The following is a 23,104-nucleotide window of genomic DNA, read 5'->3' as shown; positions in this document are numbered from 1 at the left end:
TATTGATATATGACTGAAAGAACCGGAATGCTAAAAAACCAACCTCTGTTATCATTTGTTGTTCAATTCCAAATTGTTTAGCACTTTGCTTTGTGTGAATAATGACATGGTTACTTTACTTGGCTAATTTAAAAGTGAGTTACTTCTTTCACTTAAAGAACTGAACAGCAAAGAAACGAAGCTCTGTATAATGCTGAGGAGCTCACAAGAACTTTTAAAAAATACAAAGAGAAAGTAACTGATAAGCTGGAAAAGGTAAGTTATGGCTTCAGAAAGTTGATCATTTTAACAGAATGTTAAATAACTGGATCTGTGGAGTCATGTATTGCTGCTGAAAGTGAGAGTACTAGCAGGAATGTTCTTCTAGTACAGTGTGGGCAAAATACAGCTCTCTAGATTTTCTTGGTGTGCAGTTCCTGCCATACAGCACAGATGGCTGTATGGGACTGAAGACAGTTTATTATTATTATATTTATTTGTATCCCACTCTTTTCCCAGGACTGGGACTCAGTTGCAATCCAACAACACCTGGCGGTACTGAGTGGAGACTTTGCCCACTTCGTACCAAGGGGGAACATAAACTGCTTATGTTAACATAGCATGAGCTGTATTGCAGATAGCAATACTGGCAAAATGTATCCCTTCAGTTGTACCAGAATGAAAGAGTGCACATCTGTACAGTACGTGCTTATTTGAATCTGTTACATACAGAGAATTACACAGCTAGTTAACTGGGATTAAATGTTTTAAAACTGTATGTTAACATGGCTAAGAAGAAAAACCTCAGGCTCTGGAACTCCCACCCAAAAGAAGTTAGATTGTCCCCCTCCATGCTGTTTCTGTAAACAGCTGAAAACCTTTTTTATTTCAGCAGGCCTTTCAGGACTGCTTGTTTTGGTGGAACAGGCTTCAAATCCAAATTGTGAATTTGTAATTTTATGTAAAAAAAACCCTATTGTACACCACCTTGAGGCCTAAAAAGTTATCTCACAAAAATGAGTAAAAGAGGCCAAATGCTTTCTAACACTGAATGGTTTCCCGGAGCTTGCAGGGTCCCCTTACTTCCTCAGCAGCTTTGTTGCTAGTACTTAAGCTTCAGGAATACAGTGAGGTTTAAGAGCTATTAAAAAAAGCTCAGATGTATTCCTCAGACATATTCAAGGCAGTACCTGAGCCCTTTTTGATAGCCTACAGTTTGGGCTAATGCAGGTATGCTGCTTATCTTCTATTTGGATGCAGTCAGTCCTGGAGGATACTGTGAAGAGGTGAACTTACTGGTTTATTTATCTTGGTGTAGGCATGTGCATGCATGCACATGCACGCGTGCACACACAGGTCTCTAGAATTTTGTACACCAACGTGCCAGTTCTAGTTATAGGAATGGACAAGTAAAGGGGCAAGTATTGGAACATTGGGGACTAAACGGTTACACCCCTCCCATAAGAGTGGAGATCCCCCACCCCCACTGCTGCCGCATGCGAGAACATGGTAATGGCTTGCTCAAAGCAGGATTAACCTTAACTTATTTGTCTAGGTAACAGCAGATGAGTTATTGTTGTAAATTTTCTTTTAAAATTTAGGTTCAAATGGAAGAACAATTTTTAGAAAGAAATTTAATGAACTGTGTGAAAGAAAAGGAAAAACTACAAGCAAAATGTGATAGCTATAGAAGTGAGCTTGAAAATCTGAAGGAACAAATGAGGTATTTGCATATTTACATTTCCTAGTGGAAAACATTACTATTCAATCATTTTTACAAGTTGTTCTAAAACAGTATAATTATAAAAGTATAACCCTCTGACGTTAGGTTAGTGGTTAATGAACATGACTGTATAGCTAGTTCAATTTATGTTAGAGCTGACCCAGCAGCTAAACTGTAATGTGATTGATTTGAGGAATAAAAGATTTCCTTGCCTAATCACAAATGGTGGGAGGGAATCTATTTTGCTGCAGGATGGCATAACCCTCTGGCTGTGTTGTCTAATAGTCAGAGTTAGTATGTGTTTCCTAGCTGAATCAATTCCCAGTTTTCTTCTTTTACTAGTGTACCATTCGAATCTGTTTTAATTGTCTTGTTGTATAAAAAATCCAGATTTAGGAATTTAAATAACAAATTATGTGACTGAATAAAGTACAGAAGCAAACAAAAGTAACCTGTCTCCTTAAAGAAAACAAAACAACTTTTTAATGACCAGTTGTGAAAAGGAAGGAAGGAAAGAATAAATTTTAAAATGTGCCATGGGTTTCAATATTTAAAGTAGGATTCTCTGATTAATACCATTTTTCTAGTTTAAAATTGCTGGGGGAAGTATTAACTTCTGGAATTAAGAGGTTTCAATACATACACATTTGGTGAAGACACAGGAAAGAGCCTTCTCCATGGCTGCTCCCAAGTTATAGAACTCTCTTCCCTGAGAGGTCCAGTTGGCCCCCTCCTTGCTGTCCTTCTGCCCGCAGATAATGACCAGTTTATTTAGGGAAGTATTTGGTTTTTAATATGTTGCAATAGATGGAGCTTTTATAGTTTTCTGTGGGTTTTTTCAGGCTATGAGGCTGAGTTCTAAAAGAGTTTATTTCTGATGTTTTGCAAGCAGCTGTGGCTGGCATCTTCAGAGAAGTAAAGGGGCAAGTTTACTTTGAAGATGCCAGCAACAGCTGCTGGCAAAATGTCAGGCACAAACTTTTTTAGAAACTCTTCTAGCCTCATACCCCAAAAAATCTACAAAAACTATGGATGCCGGCCATGAAAGCCTTTGACTTCACAGATAGAGCTTTTCAAGGGAAGTTGTGTTTCTATTTTACTATATTTTAAATGTGATTGAACTTGTGTTTTTTAAACAGAGCTTGGGTTTAATTGTTGTTTAACTTTGTATTACCATATACTCAACTATAGGTTGACCTCATGTATAAGTGGGGGGTAGGTTTTGGGTCCAAAATTATGGATTTTGATATGACCTGTGGTTAGGTCAAGAATAAAACTTAGGTGCATGTAAGAAAGGATCTAAATGATGAAGGAAGGAAAACAATGCCAAAGAACTTACAAAATTCTAGTAGGCATAACTGTTTGTGCTCAGACTAAAGGCTGGATGGATGAGAGAGCAGAGGAAGGTCAATGCTTCAAGGACAAATTATGCTTTTGCCTTTCACCAGGTGATGGTGCCTTTGTTTTATAAGAGTTAAAGTACAGTACTTATATTGACCTATGGATAAGCCAACTCAGGTTTTTGGGGTCAATTTTTTAACTAAAATTTCTAGACTTATACTTGAGTATATACAGTAAATAGTTTTTCAGTTGTACTGTTGTTGTTTTTTTTTAAATGGCTGTAAGCAACTTTGAATCACATGCTGGAAGAAAGTGAAATATAAATAAAACAAAAAATAAATTGTTTTTCTCTCTCATTTTTTTAAATTATTCACTCAAGATTTCTGTTGTCACCTTTTTTTCTTGATGAAAAGCAGCATAGGTAGATTCATAGGAATCCTAGGTTTTAACTTGTTTCATAGTTTGGAGTCTTTTTTTAAAAGTTGTACCAGTTTTCACATGTAGAACCAATGTTTATTTTATATTTACTGATTCTGAAGAAAATCAGGATTTAGGAGGAGAGGCTGTTTTATGTTGTTTGAGGTTGTCTCTAGTTATACAGTCCAATTTTCAGACCACTCTGAGTAAATTCAAGAGTGAAACCATCAGTGCATAAGGTTCTTTCGATCACAGAAGAGGGACTGTTACAAATGAAATCTTTCATACTTCAAATATTTTAGCAGAATCTTTCTCGTTTTGTTTTGTATTGGTTTAGACAATTAATGGAAGAGAATTGTATTGGAAAGGAAAACCTAATGTGTGTAGAAACCAAAAGTTCTGAGATAGAATTGCTACTGAAGCATTCCCAGCAGAAGATCCAGATGCTTGAAAGTAGACTTCAGGACCAAGAGAGAATACTTGAAGAGAAAAGTGCCCTTATAAATGAAAATGCTGAATTAAAAGCACTTATTGCAGAGCAACAGGATCATCTTAAGTCATACAGTCAAGAAATTGAGAATTCAAAAATTGAACTTAAGACCTTAGAAAATATTATTTCCCAGTTGTCCCAGGGCTCATCAAAAGAGGTACAGTAACCTTTTTTAAATTTTTGCACGGACGGCAGATTAAATGTACAGTGGATACTATTCAAACTCTCTGCACACAAGGGAAGTGTTTGTTTTTTTCATGCACAATGGAATGTCAAAAAGGGCTTTGAATGGCAGCCCCTTTATATGGTATGCATTGCCAGTTTGAAGAGGCCTTGGAAGGCGATTGTTGGAGTTGCTTAAACAAAGATGCTTTAAAAAATTTCTCTTCAGAAGAGCAGTACAGTTGTTTCCACCTCTACTATTAATGCTGAGTAGAGTGTACTATTTTGAAATACACTCCAGTCTAGGGTATCTTGTCTGTTTCATTGCGACTTGTACTAAAACAGCGCTCAATAAATTGTTCACTTAAGGGTTATTCTCTGGGTGGTGCAGAGGAGGGATGGTACAAAGGAGCAATCCACAATCTTGCATATCCAAGAATAGCTACATGAGTACCAAGACTTCATTTCAAGCATTGCAGCATTTCTATGAAGAAAATGCTTTCAGTTGGGAATTGTGATGCCCCTTTCATTTTGTCGGTTATACATTCTAAGAAACTAATCATTCACTGTTGTCTAGAACAAACTGCTCCAGGTAGCAGCAATGGGGGTTACTTTTGACATTTTAGGAAACGTATTCAGGGTAGCTGGTTGGGCCATGGAGCACAATACACCTGTCCCTTAATATTCGCTAGGGTTGGGGGCACAAGACCCCTGTGAATATGGAAAAACTGCAAATAACAAAAACACCATGCTTTTACCTGAGAGGACACCTCTCTAGGAATCTCTTGGTCCTCCAGGGCAACACTGTGGTCAATGTCTGACAGACACTGACCATAGAATTGCACTGGAGGAGCTACAGGTCTTTCAGTGCGACTTTTAGTTAGTTGACCATAGAGTTGCACCGGAGGACCTAGATATTCCTAGAGAGAACATATTAATCAAGTCTGTCACTAATCAGATCCGCAAATATCAAAGCCACAAATACGGAGGGATGAGTATACAACAAAATCTACAAATACCTTTATTGGCCAACCAAAATGTACAAAATACATTTGGCAAGCTTTTGACGCTCCACCGAGTTCTTCATCCACCAAAGATGTTAAAAATCATACAGGAGAAGAAAAGTGACAATGTTAGAACTACATTTTGTCTCAGATGTTACTTCTGTTGTCAGTCAAGATGTTCTGCAGGGATCTCAAGGCAGGCAGAAGCCACTCCCCTTTTTGAATGTCAGGGGACTAGGGACACAAGGAAACAAAAGGCATAGATTAAAATTTCTGCTTCATTAGCAGCAGAAGAGTAACTTCCCTTGAGATCCATAACCAAGAAGAAGAGTACCCTCTGCCTGCATTGAGATCCTCCAGACCACTTTAACTAACAACAGAAGTAACATCTGAGACAAAATATAGGCCTGTGATTCTGACATGGTCAGCTTTTTTCTCCTGTATGCAGGGCCGGCTCATCCATATAGGCGAACTAGGCAGCAGCCTAGGGCGGCAAAATTTAGGGGCAGCATTAAAAACACTATTTTCCCGTGTTTCTTTGTTTTTTATTGAAACTCCATTCCAAATGTCACAGCAATAAAAAAAAGTCTTTAAACTGTAGAAACCTATGTGGCTTTTTGACAAATTGTCAGTACTATGATGAGAGATTGGAACCTAAGTTTTATGTCATGTTTAGCATTAACAAACAAAACAGTGGAAATCAAGGGATGACAATAATTATGAGGGGTGACAGGGGGTGTCAAAATATTTCTCGTCTAGGGTGGCCAAATACCTAGAGCTGGCCCTACCTGTATGATTTTAAATATCTTTGCCTGATGGAGAAGCCAGTGGAACTTCAAAAGCTTGCATGATGCATTTTGTGCACTTTGGTTGGTCCAATGAAACTATTGCTGTTTTGTGCATTTTGGATTTTGTTGTATTTTGTACACTCCTGCTAAGGAAGGCTTCCCTTTGACTGCCAAAAGGTTTACCTCAAAAGAAAATAACCACTTGTTTCTGCTTTTTCTTAGACTCTGTGTACTATATATTGTTCCATGTCCTATTCTCTGGAGCAGCAGAAAACAAACTTGCCTCATCCTCAATATGACATCCCTCCAAATATGTAAACAGGACTATCATATCACCCCTTAACCTTCTCTTCTCCAGACTAAACATACCTAGCTCCCTAAGTCTCTCCTCATAAGGTATGCTTTCCAGACTCTTCACCATTTTAGTCACCCTCCTTTGGATGTGCTCCAGCTTGTCAACATCCTTTTTGAATTGTGGTGCCCAGAATTGGACACAGTATTCCTGGTGAGGCCTGACCAAAGCAGAATAGAGTGGCACTATCACTTTCCTCAATTTAGACGCTATACAGTGCGCCGGCGTCATACGCAGCTTTGAGCATACGCTCAAAGCCGGGAGGGAGCACGCGGGGTCCGTGCGCAGAATTTGACTTATGTAGGGGGGTCCGGAACGGATCCCCTGCATAAGCCAAGGGCGCACTGTACTTCTTTGATGTAGTCTAAAATTACATTGGTTTTTTTATCTGCCCCATCACACTGTTGATTCATGTTCAATTTGTGGTCTACTCTGACTCCTAGATCCTTTTCACTTGTAGTCGTGTTAAGCTAAGTGTCCCCTATCCTATATCTATGCATTTCATTTATTTTATTTTATTTTTATTTTTTTTGCCCTAAGTGCAGTAGATTACATTTCTCAGTGTTGAAATTCATTTTGTTAGTTTTGGCCCAGCTTTGTAATCTATTACGGTTGGTTATTTTGAATTTTGAATTTTGATTCTCTCCTGTGGTCAACCAGTTACAAATTCATTTAAGAGTTGCATTGTCTAGCCCACGTTTTACTAGCTTGTTTGCAAAAATATCATGGGGGGCCTTGTCAAAGGCCTTACTGAAATCAAGATACGCTATATCCACACCATTCCCTTCATTTACCAAGCTGGTACTTTTATCAAAAAAAGACATCAGATTACTCTGACATGACTTGTTTCTCAGAAACCCATGTTGACTTTTTGTGGTTATGGCATTCCCTTCTAAATGTTCACAGATTCTGTTTAATGGTCTGCTCTAGAATTTTTCCTGGTATTGATGTCAGACTAACTGGGCGATAATTGTTGGAATCCTCTTTCCCTTTTTGAAGATAGGGACAATATCTGCTGGGACTTCTCCTTTTCTCCAGGAGTTCTCAAAGATTGCCAATGCTTCTGAGATTACATTTGCCAGTTCTTTTAATACTCTTGGTTGTAGTTCATCTGGTCCTGGAGATTTAAATTCATTTAGAACCAGGTATTCCTGTACTACCTCTTTACTTATTCTGTGCTGCATTTCCCCTATTTTGTCCTCTGCTCGATTATCGTCAGGTTGAGCACCTTTTTCCTTTTGTGAGAAGACTGAGGCAAAGTAGGTGTTAAATAGTTCTACCTTTTCTCTGTCCCATGTTAGCATTTTGCCACCTTCTCCACACAGTGTCCTTACCATTTCCTTCTTCTTCCTTTTGCTATGGACATACCAAAAAAACCCCTTTTAATTGTTCTTAACCTTTCTAGCAAGCCTGAGCTCATTCTGTACTTTAGCTTTCCTGACTTTTACCCCTACATGTGCTATCTATTTGTCTGAATTCATACAGTAGTACAATGCAGCCAAAGTTAAGAGCTTTAGTTCATGCTATTTTCCGTGGGAAAACGTGTGCTTAACAATCTTGAAACAAATAGGATTTCATGTTGATGTAATCATGCCAATTAACTTTTCTCAATAAATGATAACTCAAAGGAATTTAGTGAGATAAATCAAACATCATGCTGGCACTCAGAAATGTATTTCCTATCCCTGCCTTCTGCAGTATTCCCTGCTGCCTGATAAAACTGTTGTTGTTGTTGTTGTTGTTGTTGTTGTTGTTAACAGACTCTGCATAGTTTGCTAGCTCTCCAGAACCAATTTGGAGGACTTAATACTGGAAATTCTGACTATGATACCAGAAAGAGAAAAACAGAAGAATTACCTTGTGAAAAAGGGTTTACACCCAAAATACATCATCTGAACAGATAAAAAAGCCTTTTCCATAACAACACAGCTTACCATACATTTTTTCCATCATAACACTGGAGTATATACTTATTTTCTCACAGTAGGATTCCACCATTCTACCAGTGCAAGTCTAACATTGAACAATAACCAATATTTTTACATTTTTGTCTGTTTTTCCTTAACTCATAGGTTTCTCATTTCACGACTAATTCTAGTGAAGCATTGTATGCCAATTGCTGTGAATCAAATAGGTTCCTGATAGAAGAGCTAAGGTATTATATTTATTTAAAAGCTATTTTAGATTAGATAAATGCATTGTGCGTGACAAAAAAAGAAATGTACAGTTCTATAATTTTTATTTTTTCCTAGATTAAAACTGAAAATGAAAGAAGCAGAGGTTCAGAAACTTCAAGGAGAAGTCATGACTGCTAAATTAGGTCAAGAGATCTCTGACAGAAATGATGGACAAAAAGTACACGGTCTAGAAACTGAACCAATAAAGCTGGCTGGAACTCAATCAGGTATGCAGGGTGATGATGCAGTTACTTCTGTCATGAATATCTGTTTCTGCAAAACAATCCACTGAGCGGATTGAAATTAGATGGGTCTTGCATTGAGGATGCCTATCTTGGCTAAAGCTGGATAGTCATAAATTGTCATAATTTAAGAGACAATGAGACTGGTTCTTGCTCCATAACAGTTCCTGGGCCACAAGGTGAGGCCATGCCTGGTGCCAGCAATGGTAATCTGTATTTCTTTGCTGTTGCCACATAGGTACCAAAAGTGTACAGCCCCCCCCCCCCCAAAGCCTAATATGTTGGTCCTCTATGCTTTAGAGTATATTAAATATGATCTAAACCACAGATGTATTTGTAGGCAATGGGAGGAACAGGGTCAGGTTTCCCAGTGCACTAGCTCCCCCAGATCTTGCTACAGATGTCAAAAACAAGGGGCAATAGTGAGCTTTATTTGCTGAGAAGCCATGTTAACCTACAGCTATGAGACCGAACAATGGTCCACTAGAATCACTGCTTGGGAGCATTTAATGAAATAGGACGAGAACCATTTAAAAAATTTACCGCTGCTTTATGGTTTTTCAGTTAACGGATCTTAATCTATTTATTTGTTTGCTGTTATTAATTCTGGTTTTTTTATTAGCAACTTAAGGGTTGTATAAAAGGTGAGAGATAAATTTCTAAAATTAAAATACCCTGTCTAGTAAAAGATTGAATTGTCCACACACACCCAATCTTATGTGGTTCTGAGCTCTCTATTTGCAAGGTGTTTCAGATGAATGTGGGATGGGTGAAGATGGCTAACTGCCATTTCGCCAGCTACTTACAATTTCAGAATAAGAACAATTCCCAGAAACAAGAAATTCATTCTATGACATGCAGTTTCAAGTGAAATATACTTGTATTTCCTAATTCTAGTCTTTTCATAGGCAGATACAGTCTGAAAGAAAGAAGGAATAGCTAAAGTCTTGCATCTAATTTGATACTGAATGTTGTTGGGTGGTCTGAACAAATGCCATAAATAACTATAAAAGTTGAGGCTTGTAACAGTGAATCAGAACATGGACTTCTCAGTTCTCTGTTTCTAATACAAAGGAAGGGAATTTTGAATGGTCAAGTACTTGGCCATTAGACTGAGGAAAGATACAACAATCCTTCATACAACAGGAGGCAGTCGGTCAGAAATGAGGAAATTCCTCTATAGCACCAGAAGAACCACTTATGGTACTTAAACAGGATGATGGTGAGGTTTGATTAATGTGCTAAAATTTCTATTCCTTTTTTTTTGCCAAGCTCACAACACTACAGTTCCCAGTGTGCCTAATAAATTAGTTTAAATATGTAGCATAACTTAAAGTAAGTCTTAAAGTTTAAATTATATTAATATATGTGCTCCGTGATTTCTAAACAGTTACAATCATGATACAATTGAAACTTGCTATTTCTTTTGTGCAGAGAGTAAATACCTGCAACTGGAACTCATCAGTAAACAATTTGAAAATGAGAAGCAAAAATTAATGAGACAGTTAGATGAACTACATGCTAAATTGGAAAAGTCTGAGGAGGAGAACTCTGCTTTAAAAGACAACATGACTCAAAGAACTAGTCAGTTTCAAACAATACAGGAAGAACTGTTGGAGAAGGCTGCAAAAACTAGTAGGTTGGAGAGAGAAGTAAGTGGAAACAGGAGATCTATTCTAATTTCAAAAATTAGAATTTATGAAATTATTGCCCTTTCAACATTGAACATGCTTTTCAGATCACAATTAGAAGCCAACTGATCAAAAGTTATTGAATGATAACAATGTGTCCTGACTGACGTGATGGTGGGCCTCCTTCTTAGGGCATAGTGGATTAACCTGTGGGAGAGCATCCTAATTTGCTTTGTAATCATTCTTGAAAGTTGCCTCCTAGATGATTCATGTAGAGATATTGCTTCTTTTGGTGATAGTTCCCATGGAATTGCTTATCTTAAGGTGTTTCCCAACCATCTGTTACTCACTTGGAGGCTCTTCAAATTATCAGCATAGCCAAAGTGGTTTATGAACCCTGCAGCAAACCTAGATCTACTACAGTAGCAAAGAGTCCTGTCCCTTGTGTAATGGTGTATATGTATGATTTTGTTTCAGGTATGAGAGCTGCCTGCTGATTATTTTAATTAAAAACAGATGTGAAATGTGCATTACTAGGGAAGGCAGGGCTTGTGAATTTCACTTTACTATGAAGAAAAAATTGTAAAGTACAGGAAAGCTGGAATTACACTGTTGACCTCCCTAATGTCCTGAGCTGTCTCCACCAGGCATATGTGGCATTCATGCAACTACCTTCAATGTGAGAAGAGGCACTATTATTTATATAAAATGCATAGTTATTATAGTTTCCTATATTTGAAACACATATGTGTTCTTTATAGATAGCAAGGAAATCTTCTCAACTTTCTACCCTTGAAAAACAGTTGGAAGAAAAGAGAGTTGCATATACAACAGCAGCTGCAAAAAATACAGAGCTGGAACAGGAATTAATGGTAAAACTCTTATCTATTCACACCATTTTGTGCAAGAGGGAGACATATTCACATATATGATATACAAAATACTGACAAACATTGGTATATTCAAAGCATACCTATAATGTAATTTCTAAAATGTAAATTGTTTTTTGTAAAATTTGTGCATATACCATATATACTTGACTATAAGTCAACCTCATGTATAAATCAAGGGCAGGTTTTGCAGCCAAAATTATGATTTTGATATAACCCAGGGATAAGTCAAGGGTAAAAGTTAGCAGTATTGAACAAAAGAAGTAAAGGATGAAGCAAAGGAAAAAATGTCAAAGAACTTACAAAATTCTGGCAAATACATATATTTGTGCTCGCCATAATAGCTGGATGGTTGAGGAGGGAACTACAATAAATTGTGGCTATGTGATGTGTGAGAGAAGTGGTCAGACACAGGTGGGACTAAGAAAGTTCACATGTCAAAAAGGAGGATAAGGCAAAGCAAAGAAAATGGCAACTACATTAAAGTGATTACAGCTTTTAACTTCAGTGTGCGAACTTTGCCTGGTTTTAACCAGGCTAACAAACTACACAAATGTTTTATTCATATCCTTCAAAGCCTGATTCCTCTGGCCATTCCTTTGAGGAGAAGTGCCAAAGAACTGCTAGTACATCCATGTTCTCACCTAGGCATTCAAAAAGGTGAGAAGCAGTGTTGCAGCAGAAAGAGTGGGTGTTGGTGTTTCTTTTATGTGCTTGTGCGCTAGATTAAGCTCTTGTCTTTTACCATTTGTAGAAGGTTCTTTTTTATGAGAGTTAAAATACAATACTTCCATTGGCCCATGGATAGGTGGTTTTTGGGGTCAGTTTTTTGAAGAAAATTTCTAGACTTTTACATTATATACAGTAGTTACATATAACACAAATTGTATTTGAATTGTAGCCTTGACTTGGTTTATTTTATTGTTAGCTGCCCTTGAGTTGACTTAGACTCATGGAAACCTTGTGGCTGAATCATCTCCAAGAGTACCTGTCTTCGAATTCCCTGCTTAGATCCTGTAAACTCAGGCCTGTGACTTCTCTGATCGAGTCTTAACCCTCTAGCTTGTGGACTTCCTCTCTTTCTGCTGCCCTCCACCTTTCCTAGCATTATTGTCTTTTCTAATGATTCATGCCTTCTCATGATGTGACCAAAGTATAACAGTCTCAGTGTAGTGATCCTGGCTTCCAGTGAGTATTCCGGCTTGATCTTGGACCCATTTGTTTGTCCTCTTGGCCGTCCATGGTATCTTCTACATTCTTCTCCAGCACTACATCTCAAATGAGTTGGTTTCCCTTCTGTTGGCTTTTTTCACTGTTCAACTCTCACATTCCATACATTGTGATGGGGAGTACAATGGCTTGGGCTATCCTCACTTTTAATGTTCAGAGTTATATCTTTGCACTATAGGATCTTGTCTAGTTCTTTCATAGCTACCTGTCCCATTCCTAGTCTTATTTCTTGACTGCAGTCTCCATTCAGGTCTGTATTTGATCCAGGTTATGGGAAATTTTTGTCTATTTCTATTTTTTCATTGTCTAGGATGAATTTTTGTAGCTCTTCCATGGTCGTTATTTTTGTTTTTTTAACATTAGATTGTTAATGTTCCTTCCTCCAATCTTCAGTCTTCCTGCCTCTGACTCTAAGCCTGTTGTGCAAACAATATTTTCTGCATACAGGTTGAATAAACAGGGTGATAGTATGAAACCTTACCTTACCCCTTTACCAGTTGAGAACCATTCTTCTTCATATTCTGTTCTAACAGCAGCCTTTTGTCCTGAGTAGCAGTTATGCATTAAGACAATCATATGTTGTGGCACTTCTGTTGTTAGGATAGCAGGCTATATCAGTCCATCTCCACTGGGTAGGAAAAACCCAATGGAGGTGGATTGATTCCTCTGCCATCCTAGAATGACCATTCACGGTGAGTACAACTCCTCCTTCCTCTAAGAACAAGCCATAGATTTTTGTGATCTATGCATTGAAAGGCTTTGCTGTAGTCAAAAAAGTACATGCAGATTTTCTTCTGGAACGCTCTGGTGCAGTCCATTATCCAGTGCAGGGGTAGGCAACCCTTTTGAGCTGGGGGCCGGGTTGCTGTCCCTCAGACAACTGGGGGGCCGAAGCCAAAAAATAAATAATTAAATAATTTTTTAAAAAATTAAATAAATAAATAAACCGGGACAAATGTAGGACAAAATTTTCAAATGGAGGGCACTTTTAAATAAAAAATGGAGGACACGTGAAAAAATTTGCTGATTTATAAAAAATGTTAATATAAATGCATGTTTCTGAGGCTTCTATAGACAATTGCCCCACCATGCCCCTCGTGCGAGACGCCAAAGGCCCCCGGCGGCAATCGGCGGCAGGACCGGGCTGGGGCCGGTCCCAAGGCCTCGCCGGGTCGCATCCGGCCCGCGGGCGGCAGGTTGCCTACCCCTGATCCAGTGAATGTTTGCATTGTGATCCCTAGTGCTTCTTCCTTTGCTAAAACCAGTTTGCACCTCTGGGATTTCTCATTCCATATATGGTTGGAGAATCTGCAGAATCACTACAGAATCTTGAGCATGGCTTTGCTGGCCTGGGAGATTAATGCAATGGTTCTGTTATTACTGCTCTCTTGTTTCTCTTTTTTGTTGTTGATGGGAATGTATATTGATTTCTTCCAGTCTTTGGGCCATTGTTTTGTTTTATATATTGGCAGATTTTAGTTAGAATTATATTTGAGTTTATCTCTGGATTGTAGCAGTTCTATTGGTATGCTGCCTGCTCCTAGTGATTTATTCCTCACAATTGCTTTTAGTGCAGTTTTCACTTTGCTTTCAAAATGCTGTGGTTTATCTTCCTAGTTTCTTCTTCTGATGTGCCTTTTGACCTTTCACATTTTTTGCATAGTTATTCTGTGCATTGTCTCAGACTTTATTTTATTTTATCTTGGTTATGTATTGTGTTCTTTTTCTGATTGTAGGACAATAAGGCACTGAAAGATCAATATGCTTTTTATTCCCAAACATCAACATAGATATTAAGATGCTGGTTGTTTTTCTAGGAAGCAAATTCTCAGCTTCACAATTTGGAAAGAAACATCAATAAGGAAACTGAACACTTCTCTCTGATGCTAGAGAAAACAAAGATAATTCATCTTGAGCAACACAATGAAATGGAAAATCAGATTGAATTAGTAAGTGTTTAGCTTATATAACATTATTTTCTTATTATCATTTTTTTCAACGCCTTAATATTTTTGTTAATAAATTAGTAATTATAGATGGTGCAATACCTCTGCCATCTTCCTTTTGAAGTCAATGTATACATGCAAACAGCCACATGAAATACAGATGCTTCTTCTCCCAAACTGTTCATGGGAGTCAGAGTACCATAGTAATGCATATATCAAGAAATGAATAAGCTTGCATTCAAATTAATAAAATATTGTTGGAGGATGCTTCCAATAGGTCACTTACTACATAGAGCAGTCATTATATTTTCACTTCATATGTACCTGTTGACTTTTGTGTACCAAGTGAGCATTATAAATTTGTTTATGGTATTTAAAACACTTGGACTATTGTTTGATATAAAAGAGTATTTTCACTTGTGGAATGCACTTTTCCTATGCTGCATATGGGATGAGGTTGTAGCATGGAATGTCAACTTTGTCCAGGCAGTTACTTCCATCCCTTTCTGTTGTATGTTACATGTTTCTCAGCCCTCCAAAGCTAGAAAACACATGTAGGATAACAGTTACATGCTTTGTTCTCAAAACAAAAATATGTACTACCTTTCATGGTCATTTAAATGCTGCTTAATACTATAGTTACTTATTTATTCCAGAAACACTACTCATATATATTACTATTGCCAGTCAAGTTTTTACTGTTTCAAGAGTGGTAGCCAGTTATATCACCATCATGTTATTTCTATCAGGGAAAAGAGCATTCATTACAACAGTGAAAGGAATGAGGTGAAAGGGACAAAGCAGTGCAACACAGTGAGACAAAAATGTTTGCAATACTCATTTAGTAGGAGATAACACATAATCTTTCCCCCATTTCCAAAAAGAATTCAAGCTGTATCCCAAGGAGGACTTTGGCTTTGTTTCTAAATTCAGCATATTGTATTGTAGAGTCCTTAGCAACACAGAACTTATGTCTGTTAAACTTCCTCTACACTTTGTTAAAAGTTAGCCAGTGTAAAAAGTGAGCCATCAGTTAATAGAAGCTTTGTCGGCAGACGCCGGGGATGGCGTCTCTCCTCTCGTGGCTTGTCTGGAGGCGGTAATGGGCTGGATGAGGGAAAACCGACTCAAGCTTAATCCAGAGAAAACGGAGGTACTAGTGATAGGTTCCCCTGGCCCAGGAATGGCGGTGGTTCCACCTGTCCTGAATGGGGTCACGCTCCCTGTGAAGGACTCCGTGCGCAGTCTGGGGGTGCTTCTTGACTCCTCCCTTCACCTGACGGCTCAGGTGAATGCGACGGTCAAGAGCACCTGTTATCAGCTCCGGCTGATTCGCCAGCTGCGCCCATACCTGGCTCGGAGGGACCTTGAAACTGTTGTACATGCTCTGGTAACTTCGAGACTGGATTTCTGTAATGTACTCTACATGGGGCAACCCTTATACCAAACTCGGAAGCTGCAATTGGTGCAGAACATGGCAGCGCGACTGGTCACTGGTGCTCCCAGGACCAGCCATATAACACCTGTGCTTAAAGATCTCCATTGGCTGCCCATTCGCTTCCGAGCGCAATATAAGGCGTTGGTTATTACCTATAAAGCCCTAAATGGCTTGGGCCCAGGATTCCTGAAGGACCGCCTCTCCCCGTACATTCCGCCTCGCACCCTCAGAACATCTGGGCAGCAACTCCTGAAGGTGCCTGGGGCTAGGTTGGCTGTTACTGCCAGAAGATCCTTTTCCACAGCTGCCCCAGCCCTCTGGAATACGCTGCCCATCGAGCTCCGCTCATCTCCCACCCTGGCCCAATTCAGGAAGGGCTTAAAAACCTTCCTATTCAATCAGGCATTCCCCGACTAAACATCCTGTGGGCCTCCCTCCTCTCTCGTGGCCGTGAGGATGGGCTAAGGGGTTTTTATTGTTTTTAAGGATTGTATTGCTAATTGTATGCTTTTAACTTTGTATTTGTTTGCGCTTCGGTGCACTTTGTTAGCCGCCCTGATCGTCCGGAAGGGCGGGGTATAAATAAAAATTTTATTTATTTTTATTTATATACATAGTTGGTGATGAATAATGGCTGCTAATTTTGTTTGTTTTGAACTAATATTTGACAGGTGCTGTACAGGGCAAATAAAGTGTTTTGTTTTTAATGTAGCTTCAGTCTCAACTAGAAACTAAAAATCACCAGTTCCAGGAGCAAGAGAACACACTGTCCATTTTGCAGCAAGATATTATTTGTAAACAACGGCAGATTGAATCATTGGATCGGCTACTAATAGAAAGCAAAGAGGTAGCATTTTAATCTGAAACAGTATGTCGAAGTATATGATTTTTCATCCTATTATAATTGTTTCCAGAATTTTGTTTCGGTGCTTGACAAACTGCTGCTTACAAGCTGGCGTTGCCCTTGCCTTTCAAAATTTGGTAGCATGTAAAAAGGAGAGGCTGGTGAAAGGGTCTTCAATCATTCTGTAGTAGCATGGACTTTGTCTTGAGATAGTCCAAGGTTCAATTTTTGGCACATGCGGTTAAACAATTCCCAAGTAGTGGGGGGGGGGGGGGGCTGTACCTGGAATCTTGGGAGAACCAGTGCTAGTCAGACCTGACACATTAATTACAGTCGGCCCTCTGTATCCACAAATTCCCCATTCACAGATTCAACCATCCACTGCTTGAAAATATTCTAAACAAAATTCCAAAAAGCAAACCTTGATTTTGCCATTTTATATAAGGAACACCATTTTATCAAGCCATTTTATATAATGTGACTTCAGCACCTATGGATTACGGTATCCATAGTGGGTCCTGGAAGCAAACCCCTTTTGGAGCTTTTTGTTTGCTTCTTTTTTTCTTCTTTCATTTTTGGACAGTCTGTGCAGTACAGACCATAGAAAATTGGACCACTGATCCACCAAAGCTGCACACCCCTATATAAGGAATGGGAACCCAATAAGACTCTGAGGAAGAACATTTGAAAACAGGGCTTGGAAGAAACAAAAATACGATTGATTGAAGTGAGAGAGGTAGAAGCCTCTACAGTGGTCCCTCTGGAGTTGCGGGGGATGCATTCCAGGGGGCCCTGTGAATCCGAAATTTCGCAAATATTCAAGTCCCATTGTTCCCGATGGCGTCATTGGGGGACAATGAGACTTTACTATTTTTGAAATTCCCTCCCTCCCTTCCCAGCATCTTCCTCCTGCTGCTGTGGACTTTAATCAGAGCCCAGCTGCTGGAGCTTGTAATCGGCTCCGGCAGCCATCAGGACTCTTTTCCAGCAGCGCTCAGGGCCCAGCACATGCACAGCCTGCCTTCTCCATCACAGACAATGGGTGCGTGAAATGTCAGTTGGCTGTGGCAGAGGGGGCAGGGCATGCACACTGCTGGGAAAGAGAGTCCTGATGGCTGCTGGGGCTGATTACAAGCCCTAGCAGCCCAGGCTCTGATTAAAATCCCCAGCGCTGGCAGGAAGATGACAGTAAGGGAGGGAGGGAGCCTTGGCCTTGTGAATGACAGAAACCGCTAATGCCAAGGCCACAAATCAGGAGGGACCACTGTATTTTATTGCAGTATGCCTGCAGTTTTTGTCATCTTCTAAACAGTAGTTGATCTTGGGTAGAAAAAAGGTGTTGGAGAAGTTTGAGTTGACATTTGTCTGTGAATTAGTTGTTTAGTAAGTGTGCTATAAAAGAAAGAGGTGAAACGGACTGGCATAAAAAACTGGCTTCTCGGCGCCTTGGGGGTGTGGCATACAAATGACACATGCCCCCAAAAGGCTCAGAAGCTGGCTTCAAGCTGGGGGGCAGAAAATCTGGCTTTTTCCTGGTGCAAAAAGGAGTTTGCCACTCCTTTTTTGGCCAGTAAAAAGGTGGATTGGGGCCATGGCATGCAGTTGCTGCAGCCCCAGTCCGACTTTGTCAGGGGCAGCCTGTTTTACCCCAGAGTTATAACTTCATATATTTTCTGTATTGATTCTGTACAAATAGGAAATGGAACAACAGAAAGCCAAGAAGGATGACATTTTAAGGACATTGCAGGGGCAACTTGCTGAGGAAACAATAAAGGTACTATAATGTTAGTCCAATATCATTGGAGGAAGAGGAAGAAGACTTGAATATAATAGTGAATTATTATTATTTATATAACATGAACACCTCACAGTCTCCCTCAGCTGCTGTGTAGCCCACAGAGGGAAGCCGAGTCCTGTAGTAGGAAGGGGTGAAATGGAGAGGAGTTCTGCCTAGATGGAACTTCATGCTCTTTCTTCCCATGCAAGATCTCAGCCTATATTATTCCTAAACAAGTACTGTTGCATACAATTTTCACATGTGAGAAATAATCAGTATTCATAATGCAGAGCAGCATGTTTGATATTTTTAATAGTCAGAATTTGTAGGTGTTTGGGAAAATTAGATTTTCTCAGTTTTTACATTATCTCTTCTGTTTAACTAGGTAAAACAACTACAGGCTGCATTAGATATTTGTAAGGAAGATCTAGCATTATATTTAAGCCATCTGGAAGAAAATGAAGTGTTATTTGAAAAGCAATTGAATAAGAAGTCTGAAGAGGTAAACTTGCTATTTCTTACCTTAGTTTTCATCCAGTATTGATATTCCTGCATGGTGGTATTTTACTAGAATGAAATGTGAGGAAACAAAAACCTATATATGCGTTTTACCGCAGCTGCACTGCACGCTTAAATTTGCTTGAAGATAAAGTATATCACAAAGGTGTGCAAATATCTCTGAAAACCAGAACTTACTCTAAATTGATATAAATACACCTTTCTCAGACCTCCTCATTATCAGGATGGCAGGTGGAGTTATCCATGACAGTTGGGTTTATCCCACATGCTAACCCTGTGCTGGCAGGAGTCCATGTTCTTTTCCAGTTGCTTCTGTTTGGACTCTCTTCCTCCGTCAGTTTTAATTTTCCTACCTAGCTAACAGACGTGCTTAGCCCTTCTCCATATAACAATTAAAAGGCAGTTAAATAACAGAGGAGATATTAGACGACATGGAAAAGAAAAGGAAGGACATTAAAGAGGGGTCCTCTGAAAATAAAGTTAAACCAGCAGAGAAAGGAATTACTGAGGTAGAGACAGTAGAAACAAAAATTGACAAGGATAAAATAAGACAAAAACTTCCCAGATGACCGCTGTCCAGTGTGTCTCTGGAGATGAGAAACACGATAATTTAATTTAGGCATCCAAAATGCATAAACGAAGCAATAAGAGCACTTGTGATCCCTTTACTTTTTCCAACAGAATATAGAGCAGTGACATTGGATGACTTTTTCATAACAGGTGGACATTAAAATCATAAAATGAAAATATTTTCTTTTACCACTAAGCTAAGTACCGGTAACTGAATTTCCATCCCTTCCCCAATGTATCTATTCTTCATGGTTGTCAGCTACCCAGGGAAGAGGAACAGAGCATTTCACCTTGGATGTGTTGTCACCTTATACTGATAAAGACCTCTTACAAATGCTTGGAGAGATCAACAATGTAATTCATCCGCTCCAGGCATAATAATAATAATAATAATAATAATAATAATAATAATAATAATTTGTACCCCACTTCTCTGTGCAGCACAACTGGGGCAGCTTACATTTTAAAAATACAATCAAATCCCAACAACCCACCCCCTAAAATACAATTAACCAATTAATAAATTAAAACATACCTTAAAATAACAGATAAATCACACAATGGCTATAGCAGAAGTCAAAGAATAACAAATTCAGCTGTTTTTGGTGGCTGGTTATCTCTTCAGGAAAGGCCACCTTGTTCTAATTTATGCTCACAAATATAGTCCAGTTGAATTTCTTTTGAATAACAGTCTTAAGGGGTCTCTCATGTCGTCCTTGATAGGTTGAACAGTTCACTCTCTAGGCTCAGGGACCTTCTTTACTCAGGGCAGTGTAGCCAGGATTTTATTTCTTCCATTTTCACAGTAATGTCTGGTGTAGGTAGGACCAAAGATGGCTTTGTACAGGAAGGTTCAAGATACCATCTCTGTCCCACTTTTATAACTACCCAGTCGCCTTGTTGAATGTCATGCACCGAACCATTTGGACTGGAAGGCCATACCTGTAAGAAGACAGAGCAGGGACAAAAAAGAGGGGGGGGGGTAAGAGACAAAAAGAAATATTCTTATAAACAATCATTCCTTATCTCTGCCTGCCTCCCCGCCCCAGCACACCCAAAGCCAGACATTTCCTGTCTGGGGAGAACTTGCACAACTGGCTGGAGACATTAAATACTGTAGAAAAATCATATTGTCCAGATCAGGTGGGAGGTAAGGAAGGAAATACAAGGCCCTGGAGCCCAGCCTAAGTACATAATCTTTGTGGGGAAGGGAATCTTCCTCTATTCCTTTGAAGACAAAAATTTCAAAACAGTGCTGGGTACCAAATCTTTGGTTTCTGTAATTCAGATAGCTGGAAGCTTGATGATAAAGCTCATGATGTACTGAACTCTCAGCTGGAATAGACTTGCAATAAACATCAAACTTTGATGTGTTCTTGAGGTTTTACTTCAATTCAGGGAAGATTTAAGAATTGGCTTCCTCAGCTCTTGAAATGATCTGATGCAATGATGGTGTGGTAGTTCTCCAGTCTCAAATTCACAGTTTGCAGAAGCCGTTGCTGAGAATGCTCTTTGCGAATGCTCAGAGGGAATTGGAGCTATCAGGCAGATCAGCAGTCCCAGCCTCCAGGAAGTAGCTAGCAAACTGGCACTAAATAAAAAGGCACAACCTGCTGCTAAAACAGTAAATGTCAGGAGCAGGCCAATCAATATGATATACGTTATATTTTACTGAGAGCAACACTGTCAATTTACCCCCACAATGCATAGATTTCCATTGTGGAATCTAAATTTAGTACTAAACAGTCTAAGAAAGGATCTGTTTGAACCATTACAGAAAGCAAGTTTATGACACTTGTCTTACAAGGTCTCATTCTTAGTGGACAATCATGTCTATGAGACATGTTTCAGAATTAGCAGCACTATCCATTAATCTGAATTTATTTAGATTTGAACAGGACAGATTAGTATTAATTATTGAACCAACATTCTTACCAAAGTGTATTTGTGCTAAACATCATAATAACACTGTATACTTACAAACATTTTGTCCAGATCCATGCCATCCGTTGGAGAAAAAGTGCACACTTTAGATGTTCAAAGAGATGTATAATACTGTACAGGAAAAGAACAAGTCAATTCAGACAGACAGAAGCCTTATTCGTATCTTTCAGTCCACAAACAATGGGTCAAAAAGTCTCCAGAAATATAGTTTTACACTGGGTGTGCATTTACCAATGTTATGATCAGGAAAATATACCACGGCCAAGGAATGTTTATGCTCATTCAACAAGGTCAATGGCAACAAGCAAAGCATATTCGGTGTACACTTCTTTACAAGATGTTTGTGATGCTGCAGGCTGGAGCAAACCTACCACATTTATAAGACATTATAAATTCGATAAATACAAATCAGCACAAGCTTCCTTTGGGAGAACTGTGCTTCAAGCTGTTGTGCTAGAATGAATGGATGGATGGATGGATGGATAAATAAATAATAATGAAAACAATAATAATAAACACCTATCCAGAATAGAGGGCATGGGTAAATCCCAACTGCGTGGATAACTCCTCCTGCCATCACAGAATGAACTTTCTCGGTAAGTACAACTTCTCAGTTCACTCTAAACTATGTTTGCAAGCAATGTAGTGTGTGCCTTGGAATTTACCATATCAGATTTCAGTGGGACGGTACACACAGGTGAGGAAACGCCGCACCTCTTTGCTGTGCAGTGTTGCCACAGCAACCAAACAGCGTGGGAATGTGTTGCAGCCCTTATGACACTGCTTCCTGTAAGAGACATGTGGGCGTTCAGATGCCCACACGTCATCTACACCCCCCATGTGGGTGGTGCCATTCGATAATGGCGCCGCCCGTACATCATAGGGCTGGGGACCGTGCAATTGCTGCGTGGTCCTGAGCTCTAACGCCGCCAGGACACCGCTTTCTGGCGGTGTGTACCGGGCCAGGGATAAACAACGTAATAATGTATAGATGTTGGCAAACCACTTTTCTAAAGAAATTAAAATAGGAGTAGTTGTGAATTCACATCAGATTGATATACTTCATCACATCATATTTCCAGGTGCATCGATTGCAGAAAGAAATCAAGATTAAAAATGATAATCTTCAGTCAACCACTGAACAAAACCTCATTCTACAGCAAACACTCCAACAGCAACAACAAATGTTACATCAGGAAACTATTAGGAACAGTGAATTAGAAGACAGTCAAACAAAGCTCCAAAAGCAGGTGCATTCTTTATAGTTCATGTTACTTTTGGTTATGCTTTCAGATTTTGTGAAACAAAATTACTTGAATGAAATTCTAAAATTCTGATTAGAATTTGGACATGTCCAGTGAAATCTGTATTTTGTTAAGTGAAAAAGTTGTGAGCAAAATATGAATATACTATGATATAAATTAATGCTGAAAGTTTTTGCAGAATCACAACTATTTTAGAGGGAGGTATGACTGAGGAGTTAATTTTGGAGGATCGTAGTCCCAAAGCCCCCGTTAGGTGTACACAAATCTTTGGGGTGTGTGGGATACTGCTTATTGTCTCTGGCCTCAAGGAACATGAGTATAGGACCAGGTTAAGCCTGTGACATATCATGTGATTAGATGTGGAAAACTCACATG

At 39.2% G+C, this 23,104-nt stretch overlaps 1 protein-coding gene across 1 annotated transcript in view; it reads left to right on the top strand.

Annotated features, from left to right (window-relative positions):
* CCDC18 (coiled-coil domain containing 18) overlaps nucleotides 1–23,104 on the top strand; it is a 43,514-nt gene that overhangs the window by 3,549 nt on the left and 16,861 nt on the right. Inside the window, 12 exon segments of the mRNA XM_089515716.1 lie at nucleotides 159–255; nucleotides 1,581–1,702; nucleotides 3,798–4,107; nucleotides 8,329–8,411; nucleotides 8,509–8,660; nucleotides 10,110–10,327; nucleotides 11,068–11,178; nucleotides 14,244–14,375; nucleotides 16,523–16,657; nucleotides 18,351–18,428; nucleotides 18,817–18,933; nucleotides 22,547–22,714. Coding sequence (XP_089371842.1) covers nucleotides 159–255; nucleotides 1,581–1,702; nucleotides 3,798–4,107; nucleotides 8,329–8,411; nucleotides 8,509–8,660; nucleotides 10,110–10,327; nucleotides 11,068–11,178; nucleotides 14,244–14,375; nucleotides 16,523–16,657; nucleotides 18,351–18,428; nucleotides 18,817–18,933; nucleotides 22,547–22,714 — 1,723 coding nt within the window.

This window comes from Sceloporus occidentalis, unplaced genomic scaffold (assembly GCF_023333645.1).
Source record: "Sceloporus occidentalis isolate IW3139 unplaced genomic scaffold, rSceOcc1.0.p SCAF_3, whole genome shotgun sequence".
In the NCBI taxonomy this organism is placed as follows: domain Eukaryota; kingdom Metazoa; phylum Chordata; class Lepidosauria; order Squamata; family Phrynosomatidae; genus Sceloporus; species Sceloporus occidentalis.
The sequence above is the reverse complement of the archived record's forward strand: the minus strand, read 5'-3'. Positions and strand labels throughout refer to the sequence as shown.